The 26,982-nt window shown below is 50.0% G+C and overlaps 1 protein-coding gene across 1 annotated transcript in view; it reads left to right on the plus strand.

Annotated features, from left to right (window-relative positions):
- The window catches only part of NAA10 (N-alpha-acetyltransferase 10, NatA catalytic subunit), a 29,352-nt gene extending 3,660 nt beyond the window's left edge, over positions 1 to 25,692 (plus strand). The window contains exons 2-8 of the mRNA XM_060252556.1: positions 759 to 857; positions 6,283 to 6,341; positions 18,153 to 18,198; positions 20,827 to 20,942; positions 21,392 to 21,436; positions 24,419 to 24,503; positions 25,332 to 25,692. Coding sequence (XP_060108539.1) covers positions 759 to 857; positions 6,283 to 6,341; positions 18,153 to 18,198; positions 20,827 to 20,942; positions 21,392 to 21,436; positions 24,419 to 24,503; positions 25,332 to 25,583 — 702 coding nt within the window. The 3' untranslated portion in view covers positions 25,584 to 25,692. The remainder of the gene's footprint in view (positions 1 to 758; positions 858 to 6,282; positions 6,342 to 18,152; positions 18,199 to 20,826; positions 20,943 to 21,391; positions 21,437 to 24,418; positions 24,504 to 25,331) is intronic.
- Positions 25,693 to 26,982: the final 1,290 nt, after the last annotated feature.

The following is a 26,982-nucleotide window of genomic DNA, read 5'->3' on the forward strand; positions in this document are numbered from 1 at the left end:
GTATAAGGCAGCTTCATATGCTCATATGTTGTTTTCTTTCCACCTTTCCTTCCTTCCTTCTTGCATGTCTTGCAGCTCTCAAGCATCTGACGTTCATGTCTTGTGGCTCTCAAACATCTGGCATTTATTCTATGTGGCTCTTACATTAAACAAGTTTGGCCACCCCTGAGCTATGATCTTGGAGGCTGCCGGTCTCCCAACTCATCTCAGCAAAACTCCGGGGCGCTTCTGTCTCTTTCTGCAATCAGCCTGATCCAACATGGCTTCTCTTATGTTCTTGTGGGCTTACGGAGTTGGAAGGGATTTGTGTTGTGCATGATTTGTGCGTGTTACATGCTGTCAAGTAACTTCCAACTTTCTGATGACCTCCAAGACATTGTGGGCTTTCTGGACTAGCGCTGTTATGCTTAGCGCCTCTGACAGCGGTTCTGAGGCTTTAGGAGCCCAGCAAGCTCACTTCGGACTAAAAATATTTAGGGAGCCTTCTACTCCACTCTTGCCAGCACCCGCCACACCCTGGACTGCCCTCAAACGTGGAAGAGAAGGCGCTAAATTGCCAAATGCTCCTTCTCTCTAGCCCTGTCTGGATGTGAGACAGGGTGCCTTTGCCCGTCTCCAGTCCCTTTTAAATTGTGGGCCATATGGGGAAGCCACCATCTTGTGAGAGCTCAGAGTCTGTCCTAGAAACATAGAGCTGGAAGGTACCCCTTTCTTGGCCTGTTCCGACTCAGTTTTTCTTCTCTCTCCTTCTGCACCAGCCCGAGGACCTGATGAATATGCAGCACTGCAACCTGCTCTGTCTGCCGGAGAACTACCAGATGAAATACTACTTCTATCATGGACTCTCCTGGCCACAGGTGACTGACTGTCATTGTGCAGGTGTTGTTACTGTGGGGTCCCCAACGTGGTGCCTGTTTGAGCCGTGGTGCCCCCTAACCCCTTTTGTTGCACCTGCTGAGTGTTTTCAGAAAGTGGATGGGGCCAGGTGGGGCTTTTGCCCAGCAAGGCTGCTGATTGGACGTTAGACATTTGATTGACAGTGCGGATTTTTTAAAAAAGTTGCGTTGACAAGGATCTTGGAGAGCTGAGCGTGGTGTAGTGGTTAAGAGTGTCAGATTATAATCTGGAAGATCCTGGTTTGAATTCTCACTCATGCCATGAAAACTCACCAGGTAACCTCGGGTCAGTCACTCTCTCTCAGCCTAGCCTACTTCACAGGGTTGTTGAGACAATAAAAGGGAGGAGAGGGGTTGTAAGCCCCTTTGGGTCTCCGTGGGAGGACAAGATGGGATCTATATGAATTAAATAAACAGAATTTTCACTGTGTCACTGGACGTGACTGCAGCCGCTTTGTGGCTGGCCCCGCCTCCTATGGCAGCCATTTTGTGGCTTCACCCGCCATGCTCTCCCAGAATTCCAAAGGTAAGAGATACAATAAGAGAGGTCACTCAGCGATATTAGCAACTTTAACCATGAGGCTCTGTGACCCAAATTACTATGATAATATCCATACATTTATTAGAAATAGGACCGGTAAGTGTTACAAAATTCAATAATAACAGTGAACAAATCATAGAAACTCAGGCTAGTGCTGTGGGAAAAGAAGTGCGGAGATGTTTTTGTCCTTCACAAATGTATGTATTAAAATTGTTTCTGCATCGACGTAAATCTGTTTGATAATCCTGCGCCTGAGGAAATCTCTGAAACAGGAAGCAGTATATGGGCTGTCCTCTCACACAGCACATATTATATTTTTATGGGATTGATGAAATTGGAACCAATTACTATGATAATATAGGTTTATTACAAATAGGATGAGTAAATGTTAAAAAATTCAATAACAATGAACAAATAATAGAAACTCAGTTCATAGTAATCATAGTAATCTAGTAAAATTCAAGTAGAAATAGTACCTGTAGTTATAGTTCCAATTTCATCAATTCCATGAAAATATGACATGTGCTGTGTGAGAGAACAGCCAGTATTCCACTTCCTGTTTCTGAGATTTCCTCAGGCGCAGGGTTATCAAACAGATTTACCATGTCAGTGACGAAACAATCTTAACGCATAAATTTATGAAGGACAAAAACGTCTCCACACTTCTTTTCCCACAGCACTAGCCTGAGTTTCTATGATTTGTTCATTGTTATTATTGATTTTGGTAACATTTACCCATCCTGTTTGTAATAAATATATATTATCACAGTAATTTGGGTCACAGGGACCTTATAGTTAACGTTGCTAGAATTGCAAGGACCCCCGTGGCCTTGCATCTTGTCCCGAAAAGGACTTTAGGGATAATAGACTGAGATGCTTCTTCGGTTCCTCAAAGAAGCCAAAGTATTAACCCTGAAACCACAAAATGGAGGTGTCGCCTTCAGTAGCCAAACAGGAAGTGGGGCCAATCAGAGGTTTGCTCTCCTTGCAGCCGAGGACTCCTCCTGAGGGCCTCTCCCAGCGTTGTTTTGGTCACCGTGTCTCAGAAGGTACAGGGCAGGTTTTACAGGCCTCGGTGACTAATGGCAGTGATCCAAACTTCGTTGTCTCTTCTGTCATACGGCTGGGAGCCAGTCTACAAATCAGTACCTGCTTCGGAAAGAGCCAAGACGGTGGACTGGAAATGGTATTTCTCTGCAGGGCTTTGACTGCTGTAACTGTGAAAAGCAGGCTCGGGAAAGGTGTTTTAGAACTTAGTCTTAACCCATGTTCCCTCTAAGCTGCGGAGTCCTGTGAGCAGAAATTGTACTTTGTGAGCCACTGGCATTAAAGCTGGGAGCTCCTGCATCAACGAGTGTGCTCTGGGGTCATCCTTCCTGAGCGAAGACAAAAAGGTGTGAGCTGGAGGCTAAAAATCTGTGAGCTGGCTCACGCTAGCTCGGCATAGAGGGAACACTGGTGTGTGTGAATATGTGTCGGGACCGGGGGGGGGTTGTAGCCAGAACTCCTTTGCATATTAGGCCACACCCACCCTAATGCAGCCAATCCTCCCAAGAACTTACAGTAGGCACTGTACGAAGAGCCCTGTAAGCTCTTGGAGGATTGGCTACATCAGGAGTGAGTGGCCTAATATGCAGGGGTGGAATTCTAGGAGAGCTCCTTTGCGTATTAGGCCACACCCACCCTAATGCAGCCAATCCTCCCAAGAGCTTACTGTAGGCCCTGTACGAAGAGACCTGTAAGTTCTTGGAGGATTGGCTACATCAGGGGGGAGTCGCCTAATATGCAGGGGTGGAATTCTAGGAGGAGCTCCTTTGCATATTAGGCCACACTCACCCTAATGCAGCCAGTCCTCTTGAAGCTCACAGTAGGCCCTGTACGAAGAGCCCTGTAAGTTCTTGGAGGATTGGCTACATCAGGGGTGAGTGGCCTAATATGCAGGGGTGGAATTGTAGGAGTGCTCCTTTGCATATTAGGCCACACCTTCTGATGTAGCCAATCCTCCTGCAGCTTACAGTAGGCCCTGTGCTAAGAGCCCTGTAAGCTCTTGGAGGATTGGCTACATCAGGGGTGTGTGGCCTAATATGCAGGGGTGGAATTCTAGGAGAGCTCCTTTGCATATTAGGCCACACCCACCCTAATGCAGCCAATCCTCCCAAGAGCTTACTGTAGGCCCTGTGCTAAGAGCCCTGTAAGCTCTTGGAGGATTGGCTACGTCAGGGGTGTGTGGCCTAATATGCAAAGGCGTCCCTGCTACAAAAAAAGCTCTGGTCGGGGCTTCAGGCTGCGGGTGGGCACTTCCCCAATAATAATATTCTGTCTACATTGGGCATAGAAAACCAGGCCCTGACCTGGTAGCCCCAGCTAACCCGATCTCATCAGATCTCAGAAGCTAAGCAGGGTCAGCCCTGGTTAGAACTTGGATGGGAGACCACCAAGGAAGTCCAGGGTTGCTACGCAGAGGCAGGCAACGGCCCACTTCCTCTGAACCTCTCGTCTTGATCTGGGTGGTCCAGGCAGGCTAGCCCAGTTTCATCTGACCTCAGAAGCTAAGCAGAGTTGGCCCTGCTTAGGGCTTGGATGGGAGACCACCAAGGAAGTTCGGGTTGCTACGCAAAGCCTAGCGATGGCCAACCTCCTCCGACAGCCTCCTTTCCCTTCCTCTCCCCACAACGGACACCTGAGGGAGCTGAGCTCTGAGAGAACGGTGACTGAGAGAAAAGTGGAGAAACAAACCCAGCTTCCCAGATTAGAGTCCACCACTCTTAACCTCCACACCAAACTGGCTCCCAACATAAGAGGAGCCGTATTGGATAAGGCCAGTGGCCCACCCAGTCCAAAACCCTGTGTCACACAGTTGGCAAAAGCCAGGGGCCATCAGGAGGTCCACCAGCAGGGCCAGAACTCCACAAGCCCTCCCGCTGTTAGCCCCCCCTCCAAGCACCAGGAATACAGAGCATCACTGCCCCAGACAGAAGAATGTAAGAAAAACCATGTTGGATCAGGCAAATGGCCCATCCAGTCCAACACTCTGTGCCACACAGTGGTCAAAATCCAGGGGCCATCAGGAGGTCCACCAGTGGGGCCAGGACACTAAAAGCCCTCCCACTGTGTCCCCCCCAAGCACCCAAGAATACAGAGCATCACTGCCCCAGACATAAGAACATAAGAGAAGCCATGTTGGATCAGGCCAAGGGCTCATCCAGTCCAGCACTCTGTGTCACACAGTGGCCAAAAAAACCAGGCACCCTCATGAGGTCCATCAGTGGGGCCAGGACACCAGAAGCCCTCCCGTTGTTACCCCTCCACCCAAGCACCAGGAATACAGAGCATCACTGCCCCAGACAGAAGAATGTAAGAAAAACCATGTTGGATCAGGCCAATGGCCCATCCAGTCCAACACTCTGTGTCACACAGTGGCCAAGACCCAGGGGCCATCAGGAGGTCCACTAGCAGGGCCAGAACTCCAGAACCCCTCCCACTTCCCCCCTCTCCAAACACCCAAGAGAGAAGAACAGATGGTATATATATACCACAGTTCATCCAGAGTCTCAGAGCGGCTTACAATCACCTTCCCTTCCCCTCCCTACAACAGACACCCTGGGAGGTAGGTGAGGCTGGGAGAGAACTGTGACTGGTCCAAGGTAACCTGGCTGGCTACATATGGAGGAGGAGTGGGGAATCAAACTCAGTTCTCCGCTGCTCTTAGCCGCTACTCCAAACTGGGTCTCAGAACAACTACAAGTCAAGCACCGACCTGTAACAAAGATGGAGAGTCAGAGGCTAGATGCCAGAGGTGGGGAATCTTTTTTTCTGCCAAGGGCCATTTGGATATTTATAGCATCATTCGTGGGCCATACAAAATTATCCACTTAAAAAACAGTGCCCCGCCAAAAGAAAATGATTCAGACCGGCAAAATGAATGCAAATGATTGTTTTTCTATTTGAAGTCACGTGGGGAGACCCTAATTCAGCACGCGCACCAGCCTGCCGCCCTAGGCAAACGCCTAGGTCTAGGCATATTAGACCACATCCCCTAATGTTAGCATATTAGGTCACACCATCTGGAATAATCAAGTGCAAATTGGTGGTAGCTGGCTTCCACTCCCTCCCTTCAGCTGCTCCCAGCAGACCTTTAAAGGCATCCACATACCCCAGCAGCAGCCCTTCACAGTGCCCGCGCGAGAGAGGGAGGGGGCTTGGCCCAGCAAGCCCCCAACCTTTTTTGTCCTGGGGCGGGCACCAGAGCCGGCAGGGTGGGGGCACCCAATTCAGCCTCCCCCCCCCCCGCAGCGCCTCTTCTTCCTCCGTTTCCTCCTCCCTCCTCTGCCCCGCCCCCCCGCAGCCTCACCGCCCCCCATTTTCACCATTTTAAGGCCGGGGAAGGGTCCATGAAGCGCTGATCAGCTGATCCGATCGGCCGGGGAAAACCACAGCAGCACAGCTGTTTCAGTGGGTCGCTCGCCGCTGCGGTTTTCCCTGCTGATTGGACCAACTGATCGGCAAGGCGGTGGGGGGGGAGGTTGGCCTGGAAGGTGCTTCCCTGGCCTTAAAATGGTAAAAACGGGGGCCGGTGAGGCTGCGTGTGGGGGGCATGGCGGTGAGGCTGCGCGGAGGGGCGGGCCGGCGGCTGCATAGACGGCTTAGAAACAGGCAGGTCCGCGGCCCGGGGGTTTGGGACCCCTGCTCAAGGGCCATAAAAAGTGATCTGGAGGGCCGTAGATGGCCCTCGGGCCTGACATTCCCCACTCCCGCTATATGCCAACTAAGACCAAAGCCCGTCCATCCCCCTGCCTGTGGTGGTTTGTCTCTGTGCCTCTAACCGCTTTTTGTCCTGCCCGGCAGCTCTCGTACATCGCAGAAGATGAGAACGGCAAGATTGTGGGCTACGTGCTGGCTAAAATGTGAGTACGCAAAGAGACCTGGTGGGATGCCCTTGGAATGGTGTCAGTTTGTAATTTTGCTGTCCCGTTGGCTGAGATCTCATGTGTGTGCGTTTGTAGGTAAATAATTTTAAGAACATACTGCTGTGGGAGGAAGGAGAAAAAAGAAATTCCTTTAGACCAGGAGTGGCCAAACTTGCTTAACGTAAGAGTCACGTTGAATAAACGTCAGGTGTTTGAGAGCCCCGAGACGTGAACATCAGACGAAGGAAGAAAGGAACTTTTAACTTTAAAAGCGTTCTCTAAGCTGCCGGCTGGCTTGGCTTGGAGAAGTGATTGAAAGAGAGAAACGCCTTCTCCGAGTTGGCTAAAAGGACAAGGGGGGGAGTTCAGGAGCCACGCAATGTGTGTGAAAGAGCCACATGCGGCTCCCGAGCCACAGTTTGGCTACCCCTGCTTTAGACCAAGATACTACAGAGCTGGAAAAAGTACAGAGGAGGAGGACCAAGATGATTAGATCCTGGCTCACTGGAAGAGCATCTGTTTGGTAGGGTCTCAGGTCAAGGTCTTTCCCATCACTTCCTGCCTTGTCTTTTGAACTGGAGATGCCGGGGATTGTACGTTGGACCTTCTACATGCTGAACAGATGCTCTGCCTCTGAGCCAGGGTCTCGGGTCAAGGTCTTTCCCATCCCCTCCTGCCTGGTCCTTTTAACTGGAGATGCCGGGGATTGAACCTGGGACCTTCTGCATGCCAAGCAGAATCTCTGCCACTGAGTCAGGGTCTCAGCTCAAGGTCTTTCCCATTCCCTTCTGCCTGGTCCTTTTAACTGGAGATGCCAGGGATTGAACCTGGGACCTTCTGCATGCCAAGCAGAGGTGCTGCCACTGAGCCAGGGTCTCAGGTCAAGGTCTTTCCCATCCCCTCCTGCCTGGTCCTTCTAACTGGAGATGCCGGGGATTGAACCTGGGACCTTCTGCATGCCAAGCAGAGGCTCTGCCACTGAGCCAGGGTCTCAGGTCAAGGTCTTTCCCATCCCCTCCTGCCTGGTCCTTTTAACTGGAGATGCTGGGGATTGAACCTGGGACCTTCTGCATGCCAAGCAGAGGCTCTGCCACTCAGCCAGGGTCTCAGCTCAAGGTCTTTCCCATCCCCTCCTGCCTGGGCCTTTTAACTGGAGATGCCGGGGATTGAACCTGGGACCTTCTGCATGCCAAGCAGAGGTGCTGCCACTGAGCCAGGGTCTCAGGTCAGGGTCTTTCCCATCCCCTCCTGCCTGGTCCTTTGAACTGGAGATGCCGGGGATTGAACCTGGGACTTTCTGCATGCTGAACAGATGCTCTGCCTCTGAGCCAGGGTCTCAGCTCAAGGTCTTCCCCATCACTTCCTGCCTTGTCTTTTGAACTGGAGATGCCGGGGATTGTACCTGGGACTTTCTGCATGCTGAACAGATGCTCTGCCTCTGAGCTAGGGTTTCGGGTCAAGGTCTTTCCCATCGCCTCCTGCCTGGGCCTTTTAACTGCAGATGCTGGGGATTGAACCTGGGACCTTCTGCATGCCAAGCAGAGGTGCTGCCACTGAGCCAGGGTTTCGGGTCAAGGTCTTTCCCATCCCCTCCTGCCTAGTCCTTTGAACTGGAGATGCCGGGGATTGAACCTGGGACCTTCTGCATGCCAAGCAGAGGCTCTGCCACTGAGCCAGGGTCTCAGGTCAAGGTCTTTTCCATCCCCTCCTGCCTGGGCCTTTTAACTGCAGATGCTGGGGATTGAACCTGGGACCTTCTGCATGCCAAGCAGAGGCTCTGCAACTGAGCCAGGGTTTCGCGTCAAGGTCTTTCGCATCACCTCCTGCCTGGGCCTTTTAACTGCAGATGCCAGGGATTGAACCTTGGACCTTCTGCATGCCAAGCAGAGGCTCTGCCACTGAGCCAGGGTCTCAGGTCAAGGTCTTTCCCATCCCCTCCTGCCTGGTCCTTTTAACTGGAGATGCTGGGGATTGAACCTGGGACCTTCTGCATGCCAAGCAGAGGCTCTGCCACTCAGCCAGGGTCTCAGCTCAAGGTCTTTCCCATCCCCTCCTGCCTGGGCCTTTTAACTGGAGATGCTGGGGATTGAACCTGGGACCTTCTGCATGCCAAGCAGAGGCTCTGCCACTCAGCCATGGTCTCAGGTCAAGGTCTTTCCCATCACCTCCTGCCCAGTCCCTTCTAACTGGAGATGCTGGAGATTGAACCTGGGACCTCCTGCATGCCAGGCAGAGGCTCTACCAGCGAGCCACGGCTCCTCGCTTTGCTGATGGTCATCCAAAAATTCCCAACGCCCATGTCAAAATGCGCACGGAGCAGTACACAAAGGCGCCGTTTTAAGCAGTGCTTTCTGGGGCTCCAGCTGGTGGCGTGTCGCTCCGTGAATGTCGGGTGCCCATCCGTGGCAGCCCATTCTGGTCAGTGAGCGCCAAGCCCACGGCGACAGGCATGTGTCTGGTGTTCTAAACTTTGTTTGCAAGGTTTCGTTTTAACGTATTCAGTGCTTTAAGCTGCTTCTAACGCACAACACTGCTTGTATTCAGGGTTTTAATGTTCTGCGTTGACTTGGAGAACTTCCACTCGGCAGCCGTCCTGACCACAAAGCATTTTGGAAGGCGCTACAGTGTGCTCCCTTCTAGAGCAGCACTGACTCCTGCAGGATGTGGTTAAAATTCTTTCTTTTTTTTTGATGTACCGGAGCGTAATTTTAAGGGACCCGCTGTTAGCTGTAACGTATTCCTAGCGGACACACGGCTGACTGTGTGAGGAGACGGTGGGCATGAATAAATGAATGGAGCGGTTACTCTTTTTATAGCCTGGAAGCGTTGGAAAGATATCTTGGAAAAAGGAACTGTTAGGGGAGAGTTCCAAAGCCTACTGTAAAACCAGCTGTTCCCTGCTGGCTACTTTTCCGTCACTCCTCCCCCACTTTCATGTTTTCTTTCCATCCAGGGACGTAGCGGCTGATTTCAGCTCACCGTTCCCCTCTGCATTTTCAGGCAGGCCTCGGATTCAGCGAGAGCTCACAGGAGCACAGCTCCTGAATCCTTCTGAGAGTTCCACCTCCTCTGTTCCATCTTGTCCACTGAATAGTAGGTGCAGCTGCATAACAATCCCTGGATGAGCTCCACCACCTATTTTTCTACAACATGACCCCTGTTTTCAGCCATATGCCAAGAATGCGAGGGGGGGGGTGTGCTGGATCGGGCCGGTGACTCGCCTAGTCGAGCATCCTGTTGTCTAGGTGGGGCCAACCAGTCGCCCTGCATTCAGGATGACGTTGCTTGAGCCCAATTCTGATCTTTATTTATTTATTTATGACTTTAATTTTCTAACCCGCCCTCTCCGCAAGCGGACTCAGGGCGGCTGACAACATTCATATTCACAAGTTAAAACCAGTAAAAAGCAATAAAACATCATTACAGTTATCACTACAATGTAGGCGAGTTCTTCTTTTCTGACGGTGATCACCTAATACCCTATATGATGTCGGGTGGCAGCTCTCTCCTGGCTAGATATCAAAGGCCTGTCGAAACAGTTCGGTCTTACACGCCCTGCGGAAAGTGGAGAGATCCCGCAGGGCCCTTATGGCCTCCGGGAGAGCGTGCCACAATTCTGGTGCTGCCACCGAGAAGGTCCTGGCTCGCGTCGAGCGCAACCTGGCCTCCTTTGGTCCAGGGATGGATAATAGATTTTTTGTCCCTGAACGCAGTGCTCTCTGGGGAACATGTGGAGAAAGGCGGTCCCGCAGATAGACAGGCCCCTGACCATAAAGGGCTTTAAAGGTCAATACCAACATCTTGAAACGGACTTGGAACTCAATAGGCAGCCAGTGCAGCTCTTTCAGCGCTGGCCGAATGTGCTCCCATCGGGGGAGCCCCATTAACAGCCGTGCCGCAGTGTTCTGCACTAGCTGTAGTTTCCGAGTCAGCGTCAAGGGTAGCCCCAGGTAGAGAGCATTAGAGTGATCTCTTCTTGAGGTGACCGTAGCATGGATCACCATTGCTAAGTTGTCATGCTCCAGGAAAAGGGCCAACTGCCGCACCCGCCGGAGATGAAAAAAGGCGGATCTAGTAGTGGATCTAGTACTGGCTAAATAATTATTTATTACGTTAGATTTATATCCCGCCCATTCTACAAAGACTCAAGCCAGCTAACAACATAAGATAAACAATATTAAACAGTAAAACAATCAGATAAAAATCACAATGGTGCTACTTCATCTATTCTAGGCAGGATCATAGAGTATCTTCCTTTCTCCAAAGCCGTCAGATCCTAGGCCAGGGGTGGCCAAACTGCGGCTCGGGAGCCACATGTGACTCACACATTTTTGTGTGGCTTAGGGTGGCCAGACCGTCCCGGTCTCCCGGGACTTTCCCGAATCTGGCCCCCAATTCCCAGCTCCCGGGCTGGGTATACCGGGACCATTAGAGGTCCCGGTTTAGCCAGCCAGAGAGCCGGGGGCCGCGCGCGCGGGCGGGGAAGGCAGCGAGTGAGGGAGGGAGCGACCCTGCGCGTGTGCAGATCGCCCTGCGCACGCGCAGGGACGCTCCCTCCCTCCCTCGCTGCCTTCCCCGCCCGCGCACGGGGCCCGGCGGTGGCGGCGGAGGCCCGCGGTGGTCGCTGGAGGCCCTCCAGCGACCCCCGCGGGCCTTTCCGGCGCTCCCCGGGCCTCTACACCCCCACCCCCCGCTGTCCTTCGCCCGGGAGGGCGTCGGAAAGGCCCGCGGGGGTCGCTGGAGGGCCTCCAGCGACCCCCGCGGGCCTTTCCGACGCTCCCCGGGCCTCTACACCCCCACCCCCCGCTGTCCTTCGCCCGGGAGGGCGTCGGAAAGGCCCGCGGGGGTCGCTGGAGGCCCTCCAGCGACCCCCGCGGGCCTTTCCGGCGCTCCCCGGGCCTCTACACCCCCACCCCCCGCTGTCCTCCGCCCGGGAGGGCGTCGGAAAGGCCCGCGGGGGTCGCTGGAGGCCCTCCAGCGACCCCCGCGGGCCTTTCCGGCGCTCCCCGGGCCTCTACACCCCCACCCCCCGCTGTCCTTCGCCCGGGAGGGCGTCGGAAAGGCCCGCGGGGGTCGCTGGAGGCCCTCCAGCGACCCCCGCGGGCCTTTCCGGCGCTCCCCGGGCCTCTACACCCCCACCCCCCCGCTGTCCTTCGCCCGGGAGGGCGTCGGAAAGGCCCGTGGGGGTCGCTGGAGGGCCTCCAGCGACCCCCGCGGGCCTTTCCGGCGCTCCCCGGGCCTCTACACCCCCACCCCCCCGCTGTCCTTCGCCCGGGAGGGCGTCGGAAAGGCCCGCGGGGGTCGCTGGAGGGCCTCCAGCGACCCCCGCGGGCCTTTCCGGCGCTCCCCGGGCCTCTACACCCCCACCCCCCGCTGTCCTTCACCCGGGAGGGCGTCGGAAAGGCCCGCGGGGGTCGCTGGAGGGCCTCCAGCGACCCCCGCGGGCCTTTCCGACGCTCCCCGGGCCTCTACACCCCCACCCCCCCCGCTGTCCTTCGCCCGGGAGGGCGTCGGAAAGGCCCGCGGGGGTCACTGGAGGGCCTCCAGCGACCCCCGCGGGCCTTTCCGACGCTTCCCGGGCCTCTACCACCCCCCCCCATGCTCCTCCGCCCGGGAGGGCGTCGGGAAGGCCTCTCCGCCGCCGCCGCCGGACTCGCCGCCGCCGGACTCGCCGCCGCCGGACTCGTCGCCGCCGGACTCGTCGCCGCCGGACTCGTCGCAGGTAAGGGGGCCGAAAGTGGGGGGGGGCTGGCGGGAGGGGGTGGCCTTCCTTCCTTCCCTCCCTCCTTTCTTCCTTCCTTCCTTCCCTCCCTCCTTTCTTCCTTCCTTCCCTCCTTCCTTCCTCCCTTCCTCCCTTCCTTCCTTCCTCCCTTCCCTTCCTTCCCTCCCTTCCTTCCTTCCCTTCCTCCTTCCCTCCCTCCCTCCTTATGTTCTTATGTGACGCAGAGTGTTGGACTGGATGGGCCACTGGCCTGATCCAACAGGGCTTCTCTTATGTTCTTATGTGACCCAGAGTGTTGGACTGGATGGGCCACTGGCCTGATCCAACAGGGCTTCTCTTATGTTGTTATGTGACGCAGAGTGTTGGACTGGATGGGCCACTGGCCTGATCCAACAGGGCTTCTCTTATGTTCTTATGTGACCCAGAGTGTTGGACTGGATGGGCCACTGGCCTGATCCAACAGGGCTTCTCTTATGTTGTTATGTGACGCAGAGTGTTGGACTGGATGGGCCACTGGCCTGATCCAACAGGGCTTCTCTTATGTTGTTATGTGACGCAGAGTGTTGGACTGGATGGGCCACTGGTATGATCCAACAGGGCTTCTCTTATGTTGTTATGTGACGCAGAGTGTTGGACTGGATGGGCCACTGGCCTGATCCAACAGGGCTTCTCTTATGTTCTTATGTGACGCAGAGTGTTGGACTGGATGGGCCACTGGCCTGATCCAACAGGGCTTCTCTTATGTGACAATACTGACTTTGGTGGACCCAAGCACTGATTCAGTGTAAGGGAGCTTTGTGTTTGTGTCTTCTAGTACAATTTTGTTCTCAGATCCTGTATTTACTTCATCAGTATATGGGATAAGGCACTTTCTCAACTGTGCTGCATAATGCAGCCTATTTATTTTGTCCTGTTGGCTCTGTTGGCTCTATCTGCGCCACCTTCATCACTTTCGGGGTGTGGATCCCCCAGTGGAGTGGTCTCCCGACTCCCTCCGCCGGCTGTTTCTGATAGCCCTGCGCCCCCTCTTTCATTTGATATGTGTCCCCTGCGGGTGCCACCCTCCCGCCGGGAGATGCCGCAAAATGAGCCCCCTTGAGGCTTATGGCGGCAGGGCTCGGGGGAAGCGAGCTAGACTGCTGTTCTTTTGAGGGGTTATAGAGTGTTTCGAGCCCGTCCCTGTGGCATCGGTCCCATCATTGTGGGGCCCAGGGGGCCGGCGCAGCGGCACGCTGAAGCAGCCTGTCGGTCACTTCCAGGTTCCTGTCCTGCATCTCGACCGGTGTTATTAGTGACAGGCTGCTTCGGCGTGCCGCTGCGCCGGCCCCCTGGGTCCCACAACGATGGGACCGATGCCACAGGGACGGGCTCGAAACACTCTATAACCCCTCAAAAGAACAGCAGTCTAGCTCGCTTCCCCCGAGCCCTGCCGCCATAAGCCTCAAGGGGGCTCATTTTGCGGCATCTCCCGGCGGGAGGGTGGCACCCGCACGGGACACATATCAAATGAAAGAGGGGGCGCAGGGCTATCAGAAACAGTCAGCGGAGGGAGTCGGGAGACCACCCCACTGGGGGATCCACACCCCGAAAGTGATAAAGGTGGCGCAGATAGAGCCAACAGAACAAAATAAATAGGCTGCATTATGCAGCACAGTTGAGAAAGTGCCTTATCCCATATACTGATGAAGTATATACAGGATTTGAGAACAAAATTGTTTCCGGCGGTGATATTTGGGGGATTTTTGGGGACGTCACAGGAAGTGCTGTGAAGTCACTTCCTGTTTCCGGCAGTGGCATTTGGGGGAAATGATGTCATTTGGGGGAAATGATGTCACAGGAAGTGATGTCACTTCCCGTTTCCGGCAGGTGACGCGGGGGAAATGATGTCACAGGAAGTGATGCCACTTCCTGTTTCCGGTGGTGGAATGACGTCACCGGAAGTGACATCACTTCCTGTTTCCGGCGGGCGCACGCTTTGCGCGCGCACACCCCCCCCCCCCCCCCCCAGTGTCCCTGGCTGGCCTTCAGACATTATGGTCACCCTAGTGTGGCTCTCAAAGCCCCCACTGCCCCGTCAGCCAGCTTGGAGAAGGCATTTCTCTCTTTAAATCACTTCCCCCAGTCGACTTGACTGGCAGCTGGAGAATGCATTTAAAGTTAAAGTTGCTCTCTTTCTGCCTCTCCCTCCCTCTCCGTTTATTTTCCTTTCTTGCAGCTCTCAAACATCTGACTTTCATGTCTTACTGCTCTCAAACATCTGACATTTATTCTATGAGGCTCTTACATTAAGCAAGTTTGGCCACCCCTGTCCTAAGCGGTATGAGAAAGATCCAGGTGAGGTGGCAGCCCCCTCCCATTTAGATGTCATATGCCATCCGGAACAATTCAGTCTTGCAGGAACTGTGATAAGTCCCGCAGGGCCCTGAGGCTTCTGGGAGGGTGTTCCAGATTATTGGGGCTGCCACCAAGAAGGCTCTGGCGGAATTTAGCCTAGCCTCTTTTAGCCCAGGGACGACCAAAAGGTTTTGAGAACTTGATCAAAGTGCTCTCTGGGGAACATGTGGGGCAAGGCGATCCCACAGATAGATAAGTCCTCAGCCATATAAGGCATGCACTTAAGAAAGTCCAGGCTTCTAGTTAGCTTCGCAGTACCAGATCACTGAAGTCCTAGGACAGAGGTACACAAGAGAATCCTGAGTATAAATCTTTTTCCAGTCACCTTCATCAGTGAACCCTTTCAGGATATAATAGGCAACTAATGGCCATTGATACTATGTAGAATTCTGTGTATTTATACCTGGGATTCTCATGTGAACTTTGGATTCTTTCGTAGAAATCAATTCATAACTGTTTCAGTCTTACAAATTTGTATTGAAGAAGTGATTTATAGCGTGGCATTGGATTTTTAAAATTCCTTTTGTGCTAATGAATTAATATGGTGTGAATGAAATTGTCGTTTGCACTGATGGATATATTGAATAATTTGATACAAGTGTTGGTGCTATTATGGCAGTTGTTTTTTTTAAATTAAGAAATAAAATAGGTACACAACAAATAACACCTTAACGATAGTGTCCAAATATAGATTGCAATTGAAAGAGAAAGCAAATTTCATTGACATACAGAGAAATCGAATATCCAGCACTAGAAAAAGCACACTCAATGCAGTCTTATCAAGCGAGTCCAAGAATGCAAAGTCCCACTTACAACAAAATTTTGATTTGGTTTTGATGTACATGCTGTAATTCTTATTATATCATGTCATTATCTGGGAGAACCGGGTTTGATTCCCCACTCCTCCACATGCACCTGCTGGAGTGGCCTTGGGTCTGTCACGAGTTCTCTCACAGTTGTTCAGCAGTTTCTGTACAAAGCTGTATAAAAAACACAGGAAAACGCACTCATACAATTCAGTATCTTCTATCACAGTGAACTTTAGATGTATTGTACAACAGTAAATGTGAAGTCATATACAGTTGCTCTGTTAATCAGGGCTTTTTTGCAGCAGGGACTCCTTTGCATATTAGGCCACACCCCCTGATGTAGCCAATCCTCCAAGAGCTTACAGGGCTCTTCTTACAGGGCCTACTGTAAGCTCCAAGTGGATTGGCTACATCAGAGGGGTGTGGTCCAATATGCAAAGGAGTTCCTGCTACAAAAAAAGCCCTTCTATTAATACAAAACGTTCAAATCCTATGTCTCCAGCAGCAGCAAAGTACTGGTAAATTATTCAGTCCACATCTCATTAAACAAGTCCACTCTTCAAAACAAAAGTCCTTCAAACAGAGTGTTCAAGGGATTATTTAACAAGACAGACAAACTCTGGAAGACAATAAAAGTCTCTTGCCTCTGGAGTCCCGTCCCACCGGAAGTAAGGTCTTTTTCAAGGACTGAAATTTCCTTCTCACCACTAATTAGGGTTGCCAAGTCCAATTCAAGAAATATCTGGGGAGCTTGGGGGTGGAGCCATAAGCAAAGTTGTGACAAGCATAACTGAACTCCAAAGGGAGTTTTGGCCATCACATTTAAAGGAACCGCACACCTTTTAAATGCCTTCCCTACATTAAAAATAATGATGGATAGGGGCACCTTCTTTCAGGGCACATAGAATTGGACCCCCTGGTCCAATTGTTTTGAAACTTGGAGAGCATTTTGATGAGAGTCATCAGATGCTATGCTGAAAATTTGGTACCTCTACCTCAAAACACAGCCCCTCCAGAGCCCCAGATACCCCCAGATCAATTCTCCTTTATACCATAACATGCTTGTGGCGGGGGGGAACAATTGAACATGAACCATTATTGCTTGGGGAACAAATTGATTTAGACTAGTTGGTAAGAGGATACTAAATCTCTGTGTTGGTGTCTTCATTCTTTATTAGTATAAGATAATTTGGAATTCTCCTGCTTAACTCAAAGATAGAGGGAATCATGTTGTTGCAGGATGCTCTCAAAATATTTCAGTCATCTTTTGAAGACTTTTTAATGGGGGCGTTAAATCAGATGCAGAACAATTTAATGGTACAGATAGAGGGATTAAAATTTAAGCTTGACGGATTAGAAAATGGATTGAAGGACATAAAAACGGATATGACAAAGTTGACGCAAACCAAAATTCTATTGATACAAAACAAATATTAAAGGAGCAAGGTACAGGAGACTTTGAAATTAAACAGGAAGAAACAGAGAATAGGATTACTAGGTCAGACATGGATGTGATAAAATATACTTCAAGATTTTTAAACATACCAGAAGAAATAAATGAAGATTTATCTTGTTCAGTAGCGGAAACATTGGCCTCTATGCTGGAGAAAGAACAAAAAAAAGCCGAGAGGGAAATTGAATATATATATAGGCTAAATTCTCTAAAGCTAAAAAAGAATGGTTCACTTAGAGAAATACATTCAAGAGACATAAGGAAACAGATCAAAGATGCAGTTTGGAGAAGGGAAAGGGAGCAACTTATTAGATCTAGAGGTCAGAAAAATAAAATAATGAAAGAGATATTATGGATAATTAGGCATTTAATTCCAAAATCAAGAGAGGTTTTAAATAACCAAGAGAGAAATTGGCATAAATGGAACAAATACCAAAAATGGAGGATTCATCAGGATAGTATGGAATTTATCAAAATTCGATAATTGGATGGTGCTGCTGAATGGAATGCCAAAGCAAATAGTTAGATTAGTGGGGCAGGTCATATAGACGGTTAAAGGAGTATGGAAGTAGTAAGGTATTATGTAAGGTGTCAAGCATCAACGATAAAACATCTTTCATGAGTTTTCCTTGAGTGTAAGTGAAAAGGATAAATGGGTTTAATTTGTAATGCAGTAGTGAAGGTGAATGTATTAAATGGTGAATAGAGATAATGGAATTTGAATGCATATATAACAGTGAAAACACTGCCTTCGATCTCTGTTTTAATAATAGTATTTTTTTTTGTTTGGTTACGGCTTGTACACAATATATTAATTCAATAAACTATAAATATTGAAGGAAAAAAAAGACACAGACACACCATTCCAAGAGGAAGCCTTTTCAATCCTCCGGAGGGGGGAAGGCACACGGTGGCTGTGGGGGCGGGGTTCCCCCCCCCCCCCGACGGTCAGCTGACTGGGAGCGGGAAGGAGGCTGAGAAAGAGGGAGAACCCCCGCTGGGACCTGGGGATTGGCAAGCCTACCACTAATTTTATACGGGACGGTAAAGCAGGGCCTGTAAGACAGCCCTCTTCCGGCTGGCCCACAACTAACCGGCACTGAACACTGAACACTGAATACTGAACCTGAAATTGAATTTGAATTGAGTGTAGCTTTAAGACCGCTGTATGTTTTTAACGTTTATGTATATAACAATTGCCTAGATTTTTAACTATTTTTAACTATAAATTATGAAATGTTAATTTTTAATGCTTAATTTTATATTTTATGTTAGTTTTACATGTTGTAAGCCGCCCTGAGCCACCTGGTGGGAAGGGCGGGATATAAATCTCAGATAAATAAATAAATAAAATAAATAAAAAATATTTCAGGGGTGGATATCTCTGTGTGTTTGTGGGGCTGAGCTGACCTCTTAAATTTGTGCTTTAGGGAAGAAGACCCCGACGATGTCCCCCATGGACACATCACGTCCCTGGTAATATCTCCTTGACTCTTTTCCTTTCATACCAGTCCAGATGCAGGGGATATTATTTGGGCAAGTCAAAACCAGTGGACTGGGGCGGGGGGGCTGAAGATGTTAGCTCTTAATGAGACCTGAGATCTTGTCTCGGCAGCTACCCTAGGGTTCTCTATCTTTCTGGCCTGCCCCACCCAGAGTGTTGAGCCCAGCCACAAAATGGCCGCCATAAGAGGTGGTGTCGGCCACAAAATGGTTGCCCCGGCTTACTTTCGGTCACACCCTGGAGATTCTTGTGCCGTGGTGGCAGTGGCTGTCAAAACTTGCACAGCCAATCAGAAGTCCTGCTGGGCAAAAGCCTCCTCTGGCCCCGCCCACTTTCTAAAAACACTTGGCTGGAGTCGGGATAGGTGCTGTAACTTCTCAGACTGTGGAGTGAGACCTCCAAGGGGATTGTAAGGCGCTGGCGCACCACTGTGTGTGATAATTTCCATGCCTTTGGCCAGCACCCAAATGCAAGGTTGGCGCGGGGCTGAAAGGGGTGGCCAAATCTGCTTAACATAAGAGCCACATAGAATAAACGTCAGATGCTTGAGCGCCGCAAGACACGAACATCAGATTTTGGGAGCCGTGAGATAGGAAGGAAGGAATCTTTCTGACACTGGGGGGTTTACTTGAGGAGAGGCACTGGATGCTGTTCTGAAAACTTGGTGTCTCTATCTCAAAAAACAGCCCCCCCAGAGCCCCAGATACCACAGATTGATTCTCCATCATACCCTATAGCAGGAGTGGCCAAACTTGCTTAATGCAAGAGCCACATAGAATGAACATCAGATATTAGAGAGCTGGGGTGGGGAGAGGGAGGGAAATAGATGGGGGAAGGAGGAGGGAGGGAGAGGTGGAAAGAAAGCAACTTTAACTTCCAGTGCATTCTCCAAGCTGCAGGTTGGCTTGACTTGGGAGAAGTGATTTTTTTTAAATCGGTTTAAAGCTTTTTATTACATTTTAGTTAGGAAAAGGGGAAAAAGGAACATGGGGGGAAGAGGAAGGAGAGGGTTGAGCGGAGAATGTGTATCTTTTCCATTTCTCTTTCATTTTATCACTTTATATTTACAATTATTTCATAATCTTTGTAGCATTAACATTTATATCTGCTCTTTCTCTCCATCTCTTATATCATTCAAGCATTTTGTTAATGCACTTTTGTAATTCACATTTTCATCGTTCTTGTAATTATATCTTGCCGGTTGCTACCATTGCAATAACATCCTGTCAGCCTCTTATCTAATTTACCTTTCTCCAATCATATACATCTTACATACATGAACTTTTTCTTACTATCTCCCCGATTCTAAAGATTGCAGAAAATTTATTTCATGCCCTATTTTTCAAGTATTACTTAACCAATCATATAATGGTTGCCAGGTCTTTTTGTTTTCTTGCAAATTGCCATCTTTCAATTTAATAGAAATTATGTCCATTTCTGCAGTTTCTAGAAGCTTTTGAATAAATTCTTCTTCTTTGGGTTGACTTGGAGAAGTGATTTAAAGAGACAAATGGCTTCTCCAAGCCAGCCAACAGGGCAGTGGGGGCTTCAAGAGCCACACAGTATATGTGAAAGAGCCACAGGTTGGCTACCCCTGCCCTTGAGGGACCAGTTGCCATAGGAGAGAGATAGACAAACTTGCTTCATGTAAGAGTCAGATAGAATAAATGTCCGACGTTTGGGAGTCAAAAGGAAGGTAGAGGGGAGGGAGAGAGAGGTGGAAAGAAAGCAGCTTTAACTTTAAATGCGTTCTTCAAGCCAGCTGAGACAGGGTGGGTGGGGACTTTGAGAGCCACACAACCTGTGTGAAAGAGCCACAATCTGGCCCGAGCCACATTCTGGCCACCCCTGTTCAAGCGGGCACTGAATTAAAAAAGCGTGAAGGCTTGAGTTTCCGAGCAAGCTCAGTCCTTGGGAAACTGAAGCATGTGGCCCCTCTCTCCCTTGACCTTGCCAGTTTGGTGTAGTGGTTAAGTGCGTGGACTCTTATCTGGGAGAACCGGGTTTGATTCCCCACTCCTCCACTTGCAGCTGCTGGAATGGCCTTGGGTCAGCCATAGCTCTCGCGGAGCTGTCCTTGAAAAGGCAGCTTCTGGGAGAGCTCTCTCAGCCCCACCCACCTCACAGGGTTTGATTCCCCACTCCACTTGCAGCTGCTGGAATAGATAGATAGATAGATAGATAGATAGATAGATAGATAGATAGATAGATAGATAGATAGATAGATAGATAGATAGATAGATTTATTGTCATTGTTCTCAAAAAAAGAAAATGAGAGCAACGAAATGAGGTGCTCTTCCACAAACATACCAAAACATCAACACCCCAAAAAGGACATATAGATAAACCATTTAGATGCATCTAAAATGGTTTATGTATATGTCCTTTTTTGGGTGTTGATGTGTTGGCCTTGGGTCAGCCATAGCTCTCGCAGAGCTGTCCTTGAAAGGGCAGGTTTTGTCAGAGCTCTCTCAGCCCCACCTACCTCACAGGTGTCTGCTGTGGGGGGGGTGGTAGGTAAAGGAGATTGTGACGGCTCTGGGACTATGAGATTCAGAGTATAGGGCGGGATATAAATCCAATATCATCTTCTTGCCCAGGCAGTCAAACGCTCCCACCGCCGCTTGGGTCTGGCCCAGAAGCTGATGGACCAGGCCTCGCGAGCCATGATCGAGAACTTCAACGCCAAGTACGTCTCCTTGCACGTCCGTAAGAGGTGAGTCCACTCTGCTGGTGCAAGCCGGGGGTGAGCGGGGGGGCAGTCAACCCAGTACAATATCACACTATAAACCGACGATTGTAAAATGGCAACAACGTTTGTAGGAGCATTTTATGACGGCTAAAATTTCAAACTCCATGGTTATTTCTTCTGTAGACAAATATGAGAAACAATTTGTACCTGTTTGGTTTCCTGTACTGGAATACTTGGCAATGCTGGACATAATTCCAAGATACCCGTTATATTACCAGATGTTATTCTTTTAATGAATAATAACTTAATTTTCTTTGCTTACTATTTTGACTTTGGCAAGTTGTAAAGGAAACTACCTACTTACCTTCTGTACAATTTTCCCATGTATTGCATTACTCCTTAGTTTATCAAATAAAGTTAAAAAAAAAAATCCCAGTACAAAAATGCCCTAATTTTTTCCTCTTCTCTTACAGTAACCGGGCCGCTCTCCACCTCTATTCCAACACTCTCAATTTCCAGTAAGTAGTACGATGGAAGTGTGGCTAGACTTGGGAAAACCAGGTTCTGGAAGCCATTTTCTGTCTCCCAGCCTAGCCCATAAAATATTGAGAACCCCATATGGTATGGTGGGGGAGGGGCGGGGTGGTCGCAGAGCTGGTTTTGGACAGGGCTCTCCCAGGTTCAAATCCACACTCTGCTGTGAAGCTGGCTGCTCAGCCTAACCTACCTTGCAGGGTTGTCGTCAGGACAAAATGGAAGGAGGGGGTATGGAGTTTATATATTGCCCTGTACGCTTCTTTGCAATCACCTGCAGCCTTCAAAACAGCCTTTGATGGACAGGGCTACAGCATCTGATATTTTTTTTATCTTATTTAAAATATTAATATCCCGCAGCTTCAATATTAACATCTCGTTTCAAAGCAGCTTAACCATCGATAGATCCCTTTAACAAATCTGTTTGAACAGGCCAAAAATCAAACTGTTTGAACCCAGAACAAAGTTGGAGTCCAGGGGCAGGTTTCAATAGTATAGAAATTTTTTTGGTTTTTTACAAGGAAAATTGAGGGAAAGACTAAGGGATATAGGGTACAGAACATAAAATAAGTGGATTACAATTGTTTGTACTTTAAAAGAAGAAGATACTGGATTTATATCCCGCCCTCCACTCCAAAGAGTCTCAGAGCGGCTCACAATCTCCTTTCCCTTCCTCCCCCACAGCAGACACCCTGTGAGGTAGATGAAGATATTGGATTTATATCCCGCCCTCCATTCCGAAGAGTCTCAGAGCAGCTCACAATCTCCTTTATCTTCCTCCCCCACAGCAGACACCCTGTGAGGTAGATGAAGATATTGGATTTATATCCCGCCCTCCATTCCGAAGAGTCTCAGAGCAGCTCACAATCTCCTTTATCTTCCTCCCCTACATCAGGCACCCTGTGAGGTAGATGAGGATATTGGAATTATATCCCGCCCTCCACTCCGAAGAGTCTCAGAGTGGCTTACAGTCTCCTTTATCTTCCTCTCCCACCACAGACACCCTGTGAGGTAGATGAAGATATTGGAATTATATCTTGCCCTCCACTCCGAAGAGTTTCAGAGTGGCTCACAATCTCCTTTCCCTCCCTCCCCCACAACAGACACCCTGTGAGGTAGATGAAGATATTGGATTTATATCCCGCCCTCCACTCTGAAGAGTCTCAGAGAGGCTCACAATCTCCTTTCCCTTCCTCCCCCACAACAGACACCCTGTGAGGTAGATGAAGATATTGGATTTATATCCCGCCCTCCACTCCGAAGAGTCTCAGAGCGGCTCACAATCTCCTTTACCTTCCTCCCCCACAACAGACACCCTGTGAGGTGGGTGGGGCTGGAGAGGGCTCTCACAGCAGCTGCCCTTTCAAGGACAGAGTCTCAGAGCGGCTCATAATCTCCTTTACCTTCCTCCCCCGCAACAGACACCCTGTGAGGTGGGTGGGACTGGAGAGGGCTCTCACAGCAGCTGCCCTTTCAAGGACAGAGTCTCAGAGCAGCTCACAATCTCCTTTACCTTCCTCCCCCACAACAGACACCCTATGAGGTGGATGGGGCTGGAGAGGGTTCTCACAGCAGCTGCCCTTTCAAGGACAACCTCTGCCAGAGCTATGGCTGACCAAGGCCATGCCAGCAGGTGCAAGTGGAGGAGTGGGGAATCAAAGAGTCCACACACTTAACCACTATACCAAACTGGCTCTCCAAAAAGAAAAAGTAAATATATTGTATATATAGTTCATTATTCCTGCAAGTATTCAGAATTACTACGTAAGTGTTACCTTTAGATTCTGCGAACATTTTATGACCTATTGATATTATTATAAAATCCTACTGTTTTACAAAGTATTTAATAGCAAATTTAATGTTCTTATCTGTCATCGTACAAAGCCAAATCCATATATCCTTAATCTACTAGAGAAGGACGAAAAACAAATAGGAAGAAGGAAAGGAAGGAGAAAAGCAAATTCTGGTCTTCAAAACAAGATTCTTAACTACCAAAAAATTTTCAATATAGAACAACACCAGCTGCATTCCTTTATCTAGGTTACCAACAATTGAATTTCATGGCTAAAAAAATAAGACAGGCTTCTCATTAAGTGGAAAAGTTCAGTTGTAGTATGCATGCTCTATAAACAAACATAGATAACTTTGAACACCCTACTTGGAAAATTAGCTCACTTTAATTAGCATGGAAAGCATGTTTTCCTAAAAGAAAAATCCCCCCCCAAAAAAACTAGTAGGAACACTGTTTCAGCTTTCAGACCAACAAAGGGGCTGAGAGAGCTCTGACAGAACCTGCCCTTTCAAGGACAGCTCTGTGAGAGCTATTTATTTATTTTATTTAGTAGGCTTTTATTCGCCTTTTCCCATAAATGGGCTCAAAGCGGATCGCAGCATATAAAAATAACAATTAAAACCTATATAGCAAAGTTAAAACACCAAATTAAAATTAACAATAAAAACAATAAATAAAACATTAGGGTTTGTAGAATCTTTCAGGCTCAAGTGCCGTGTTCTACTGGAGAAAGTTTTTCCTCCAGACGTTTCGTTCTCGGCTTCTACAAAGCCTAATGATGTTACCAGCTGTGAAAACCTGAAATCTTTGATAATAAATAAAACGCACCACCGGCGGACAGGGCACAGCATATCAATAACCAGTTGTAGGCCCACCTTAAATGATGGTTATAACAATAGGACAGCACTGTAATAAAGCATGATGTCACCACAATGGAGGCCACTTTCCCAGAAGGGAGGAAAAGTGGTGACCCAAGGCCGTTCCAGCAGCTGCAAGCGGAGGAGTGGGGAAGCCAACCCGGTGCTCCCAGATAAGAGTCCATGCACTTCACCACTACACCAAGCTGGAAGGTCCTTGTGGCAGAAATGCAATTTGGTGGAAGCTTGGGGCAAACCAACGAAACTGACCCCGAGTAGATTTCGAGGGATGTCACCGCTCCTCTTCCTTCCCGCAGGATCAGCGAAGTGGAGCCGAAATACTACGCTGACGGGGAGGACGCTTACGCCATGAAGCGCGACCTGACCCAGATGGCTGAGGAGGTGAGGGTGGGCCTTGACGGTGCCCTCTGGGACCAGCGTGCATCTCCTTGGCAGAGGGGGGCGGGAGGGAAAGTCGCCGGACACGTCAGTTGCTCCCAGACAGAATGAGAAACTAGGGTTTGGGGATGGGGAGGAGTTTTGGGAATCGCCAGGATTTCACCCTCCCCTTTGATATGGCTTTGGAGACTCCCTGGGTGAGACAAAGCTGTCGCTTAGTTGGAACGTCTGAATTGAACCTGAGGGCAGCTCCACTCCAGACTGCAGAGCTCAGTTCCCCGGGAGGAAATGGCTGCTTTGGGGGGGGGTACTCTGTGGCCTTGTGCCCACTGAGGTTCAGGGATGCCAGCCTCCAGGTGGTACCTGGGGATCCCCCGGAATTCCAGCTCCTCTCCAGATTGCAGAGATCAGTTCCCCTGGAGGAAAGGGCTGCTTTGGAGGGGGGACTCTGTGGCCTTGTGCCCCACTGAGGTTCAGGGATGCCAGCCTCCAGGTGGGACCTGGGGATCTCCCGGAATTCCAGCTCCTCTCCAGACTGCAGAGATCAGTTCCCCTGGAAGAAAGGGCTGCTTTGAAGGGGGGACTCTGGCCTTGTGCCCTACTGAGGTTCAGGGATGCCAGCCTCCAGGTGGGATCTGGGGATCCCCCAGGGCCTGTTTCCCTCCAAAACCCTTGCTACCCAATCAGAGGGACAGAGGGGATCCTGGGAGATGTAGGCTTTTCCCAGTAACTCCTAAGCAGGCTTCCCTGGGGCCTGCAGGCCTCGCTAAGCCCAGGATCATGACACCTCCACAAAACAGCTCCCTGAGTTATCCCCCTTTGTCCCTGCAGCTGAGAAGGCAGCTGGAGCTGAAGGAGAAGAGCAAGCATTCGGTGCTGGGCTCCATCGAGAATAAGGGCAGCGACCATAAGACCAACCATGTGAGCGACTGCTGCAGGGACGAGAAGTGCCCAGGGGCCATGGTGGGCGGTGGGCCCGGGGCGGAAGACAGCGGCGACAGCAAGGACGTCAGCGAAGTCAGCGAGGCGACGGAGAGCACGGACGTCAAGGACAGCTCAGAGGCCTCCGACTCCGCCTCGTAGCCGGGGGTGGCAACCGGGGGTTCCGTGTCTGCCAGGGGGTGGTTTTCTGCAGTTGGGTAGCGGGCCAGGCCCTGCCAAAAGGATTGGAATAAAGCTTACAGAACCAGAAGTGGGGTGGGGGTTTTTGTGTGTGTGTCCGTCTGGCTGGCTGGTGTCGTGGAAAGAGCGCCCACTAGGCTTGCCAATCCCCAGGTCCCAGCGGGGGTTCTTCCACTTTCCCAGGCTCCTTCCCGCCCCCAGTCAGCTGGCCAGCAGGGGGAAGCCCCGCCCCCACATGACTTTCCACCTCTGGAGGCTTCAGTCTCCGATTGAAAGGCTTCCTCTTGGGATGGTGTGTGTGTGTTACTTCGAAGAAGTTGGCAGCAACTTGTGAGTAGGAATGCCAATACCTCACTTCAGAGTCGCCAGAAAAGGGGGTGGGTAGGAAATGTCTGCTGGGCACTTCATTATTCCCTATGCGGAGATCGATTCTCATAGGGTATAATGGGGGATTGATCTGGAGGTATTGGGGGCTCTGGGGGGGCTGTTGTTTGCGGTAGAGGCACCAAATTTTCCGTATAGCATCCAGTGCCTCTCCCCAAAATACCCCCCAAGTTTCAAAATGATTGGACCAGGGGGTCCAATTCTATGAGCCTCAAAAGAAGGTGCCCCTATCCTTCATTAGTTCCTATGGAAGGAAGGCATTTAAAAAGGTGTGCTGTCCCTTTAAATGTGATGGCCAGAACTCCCTTGGATCTCAATTATGCTTGTCACACCCTTGTTCCTGGCTCTGCCCCCAATGTCTCCCGGCTCCACCCCCAAAGTCCCCAGATATTTCTTGAATTGGACTTGGCAACCCTAACACCCACTGACTTGGGTGTGCACAAAGGTGATTTTAGAAAATAGCAAGAGTGCAGTAGTAGCTTTAATTAAAAAAAATGCGGCAGATTTGGAACTTTCATGATGCAAAAACCAGCAGGGGGAATATTTTAACCTTCCAGACCTTCATTTGCTGACCTCAGAGTTGCAGTTCTCTTGGAAAGGAATTTCAAAGGAAGATTAGAAAGAGACTGCGGAATAGCAACTGATAATGAAGCTCATGACAATGTATCGTCCTGGACTGAATTGAGACCTAGGTTTCCTGTCTCATGACCAGTGCCGATTTTTCCACACCTGCTACCCCTCTGCATATCACACCTAACCAGGGGTGGAATTCTAGCAGGAGCTCCTTTGCATATTAGGCCACACACCCCTGATGTAGCTGGTCCTCCAAGAGCTTACAAAAAAAGAGCCTTGTAAGCTCTTGGGAGAAATTGCTGTTATTCACCTGCCAAATGTTATTCAACATCTGAAATCACTCCAATATGGACTTGCATTCTAGCTGTATCTGAAGAAGTAAGGGGTGACTCACGAATGCTCA

The sequence above is a fragment of the Heteronotia binoei genome, chromosome 13, assembly GCF_032191835.1.
Source record: "Heteronotia binoei isolate CCM8104 ecotype False Entrance Well chromosome 13, APGP_CSIRO_Hbin_v1, whole genome shotgun sequence".
Lineage (NCBI taxonomy): Eukaryota > Metazoa > Chordata > Lepidosauria > Squamata > Gekkonidae > Heteronotia > Heteronotia binoei.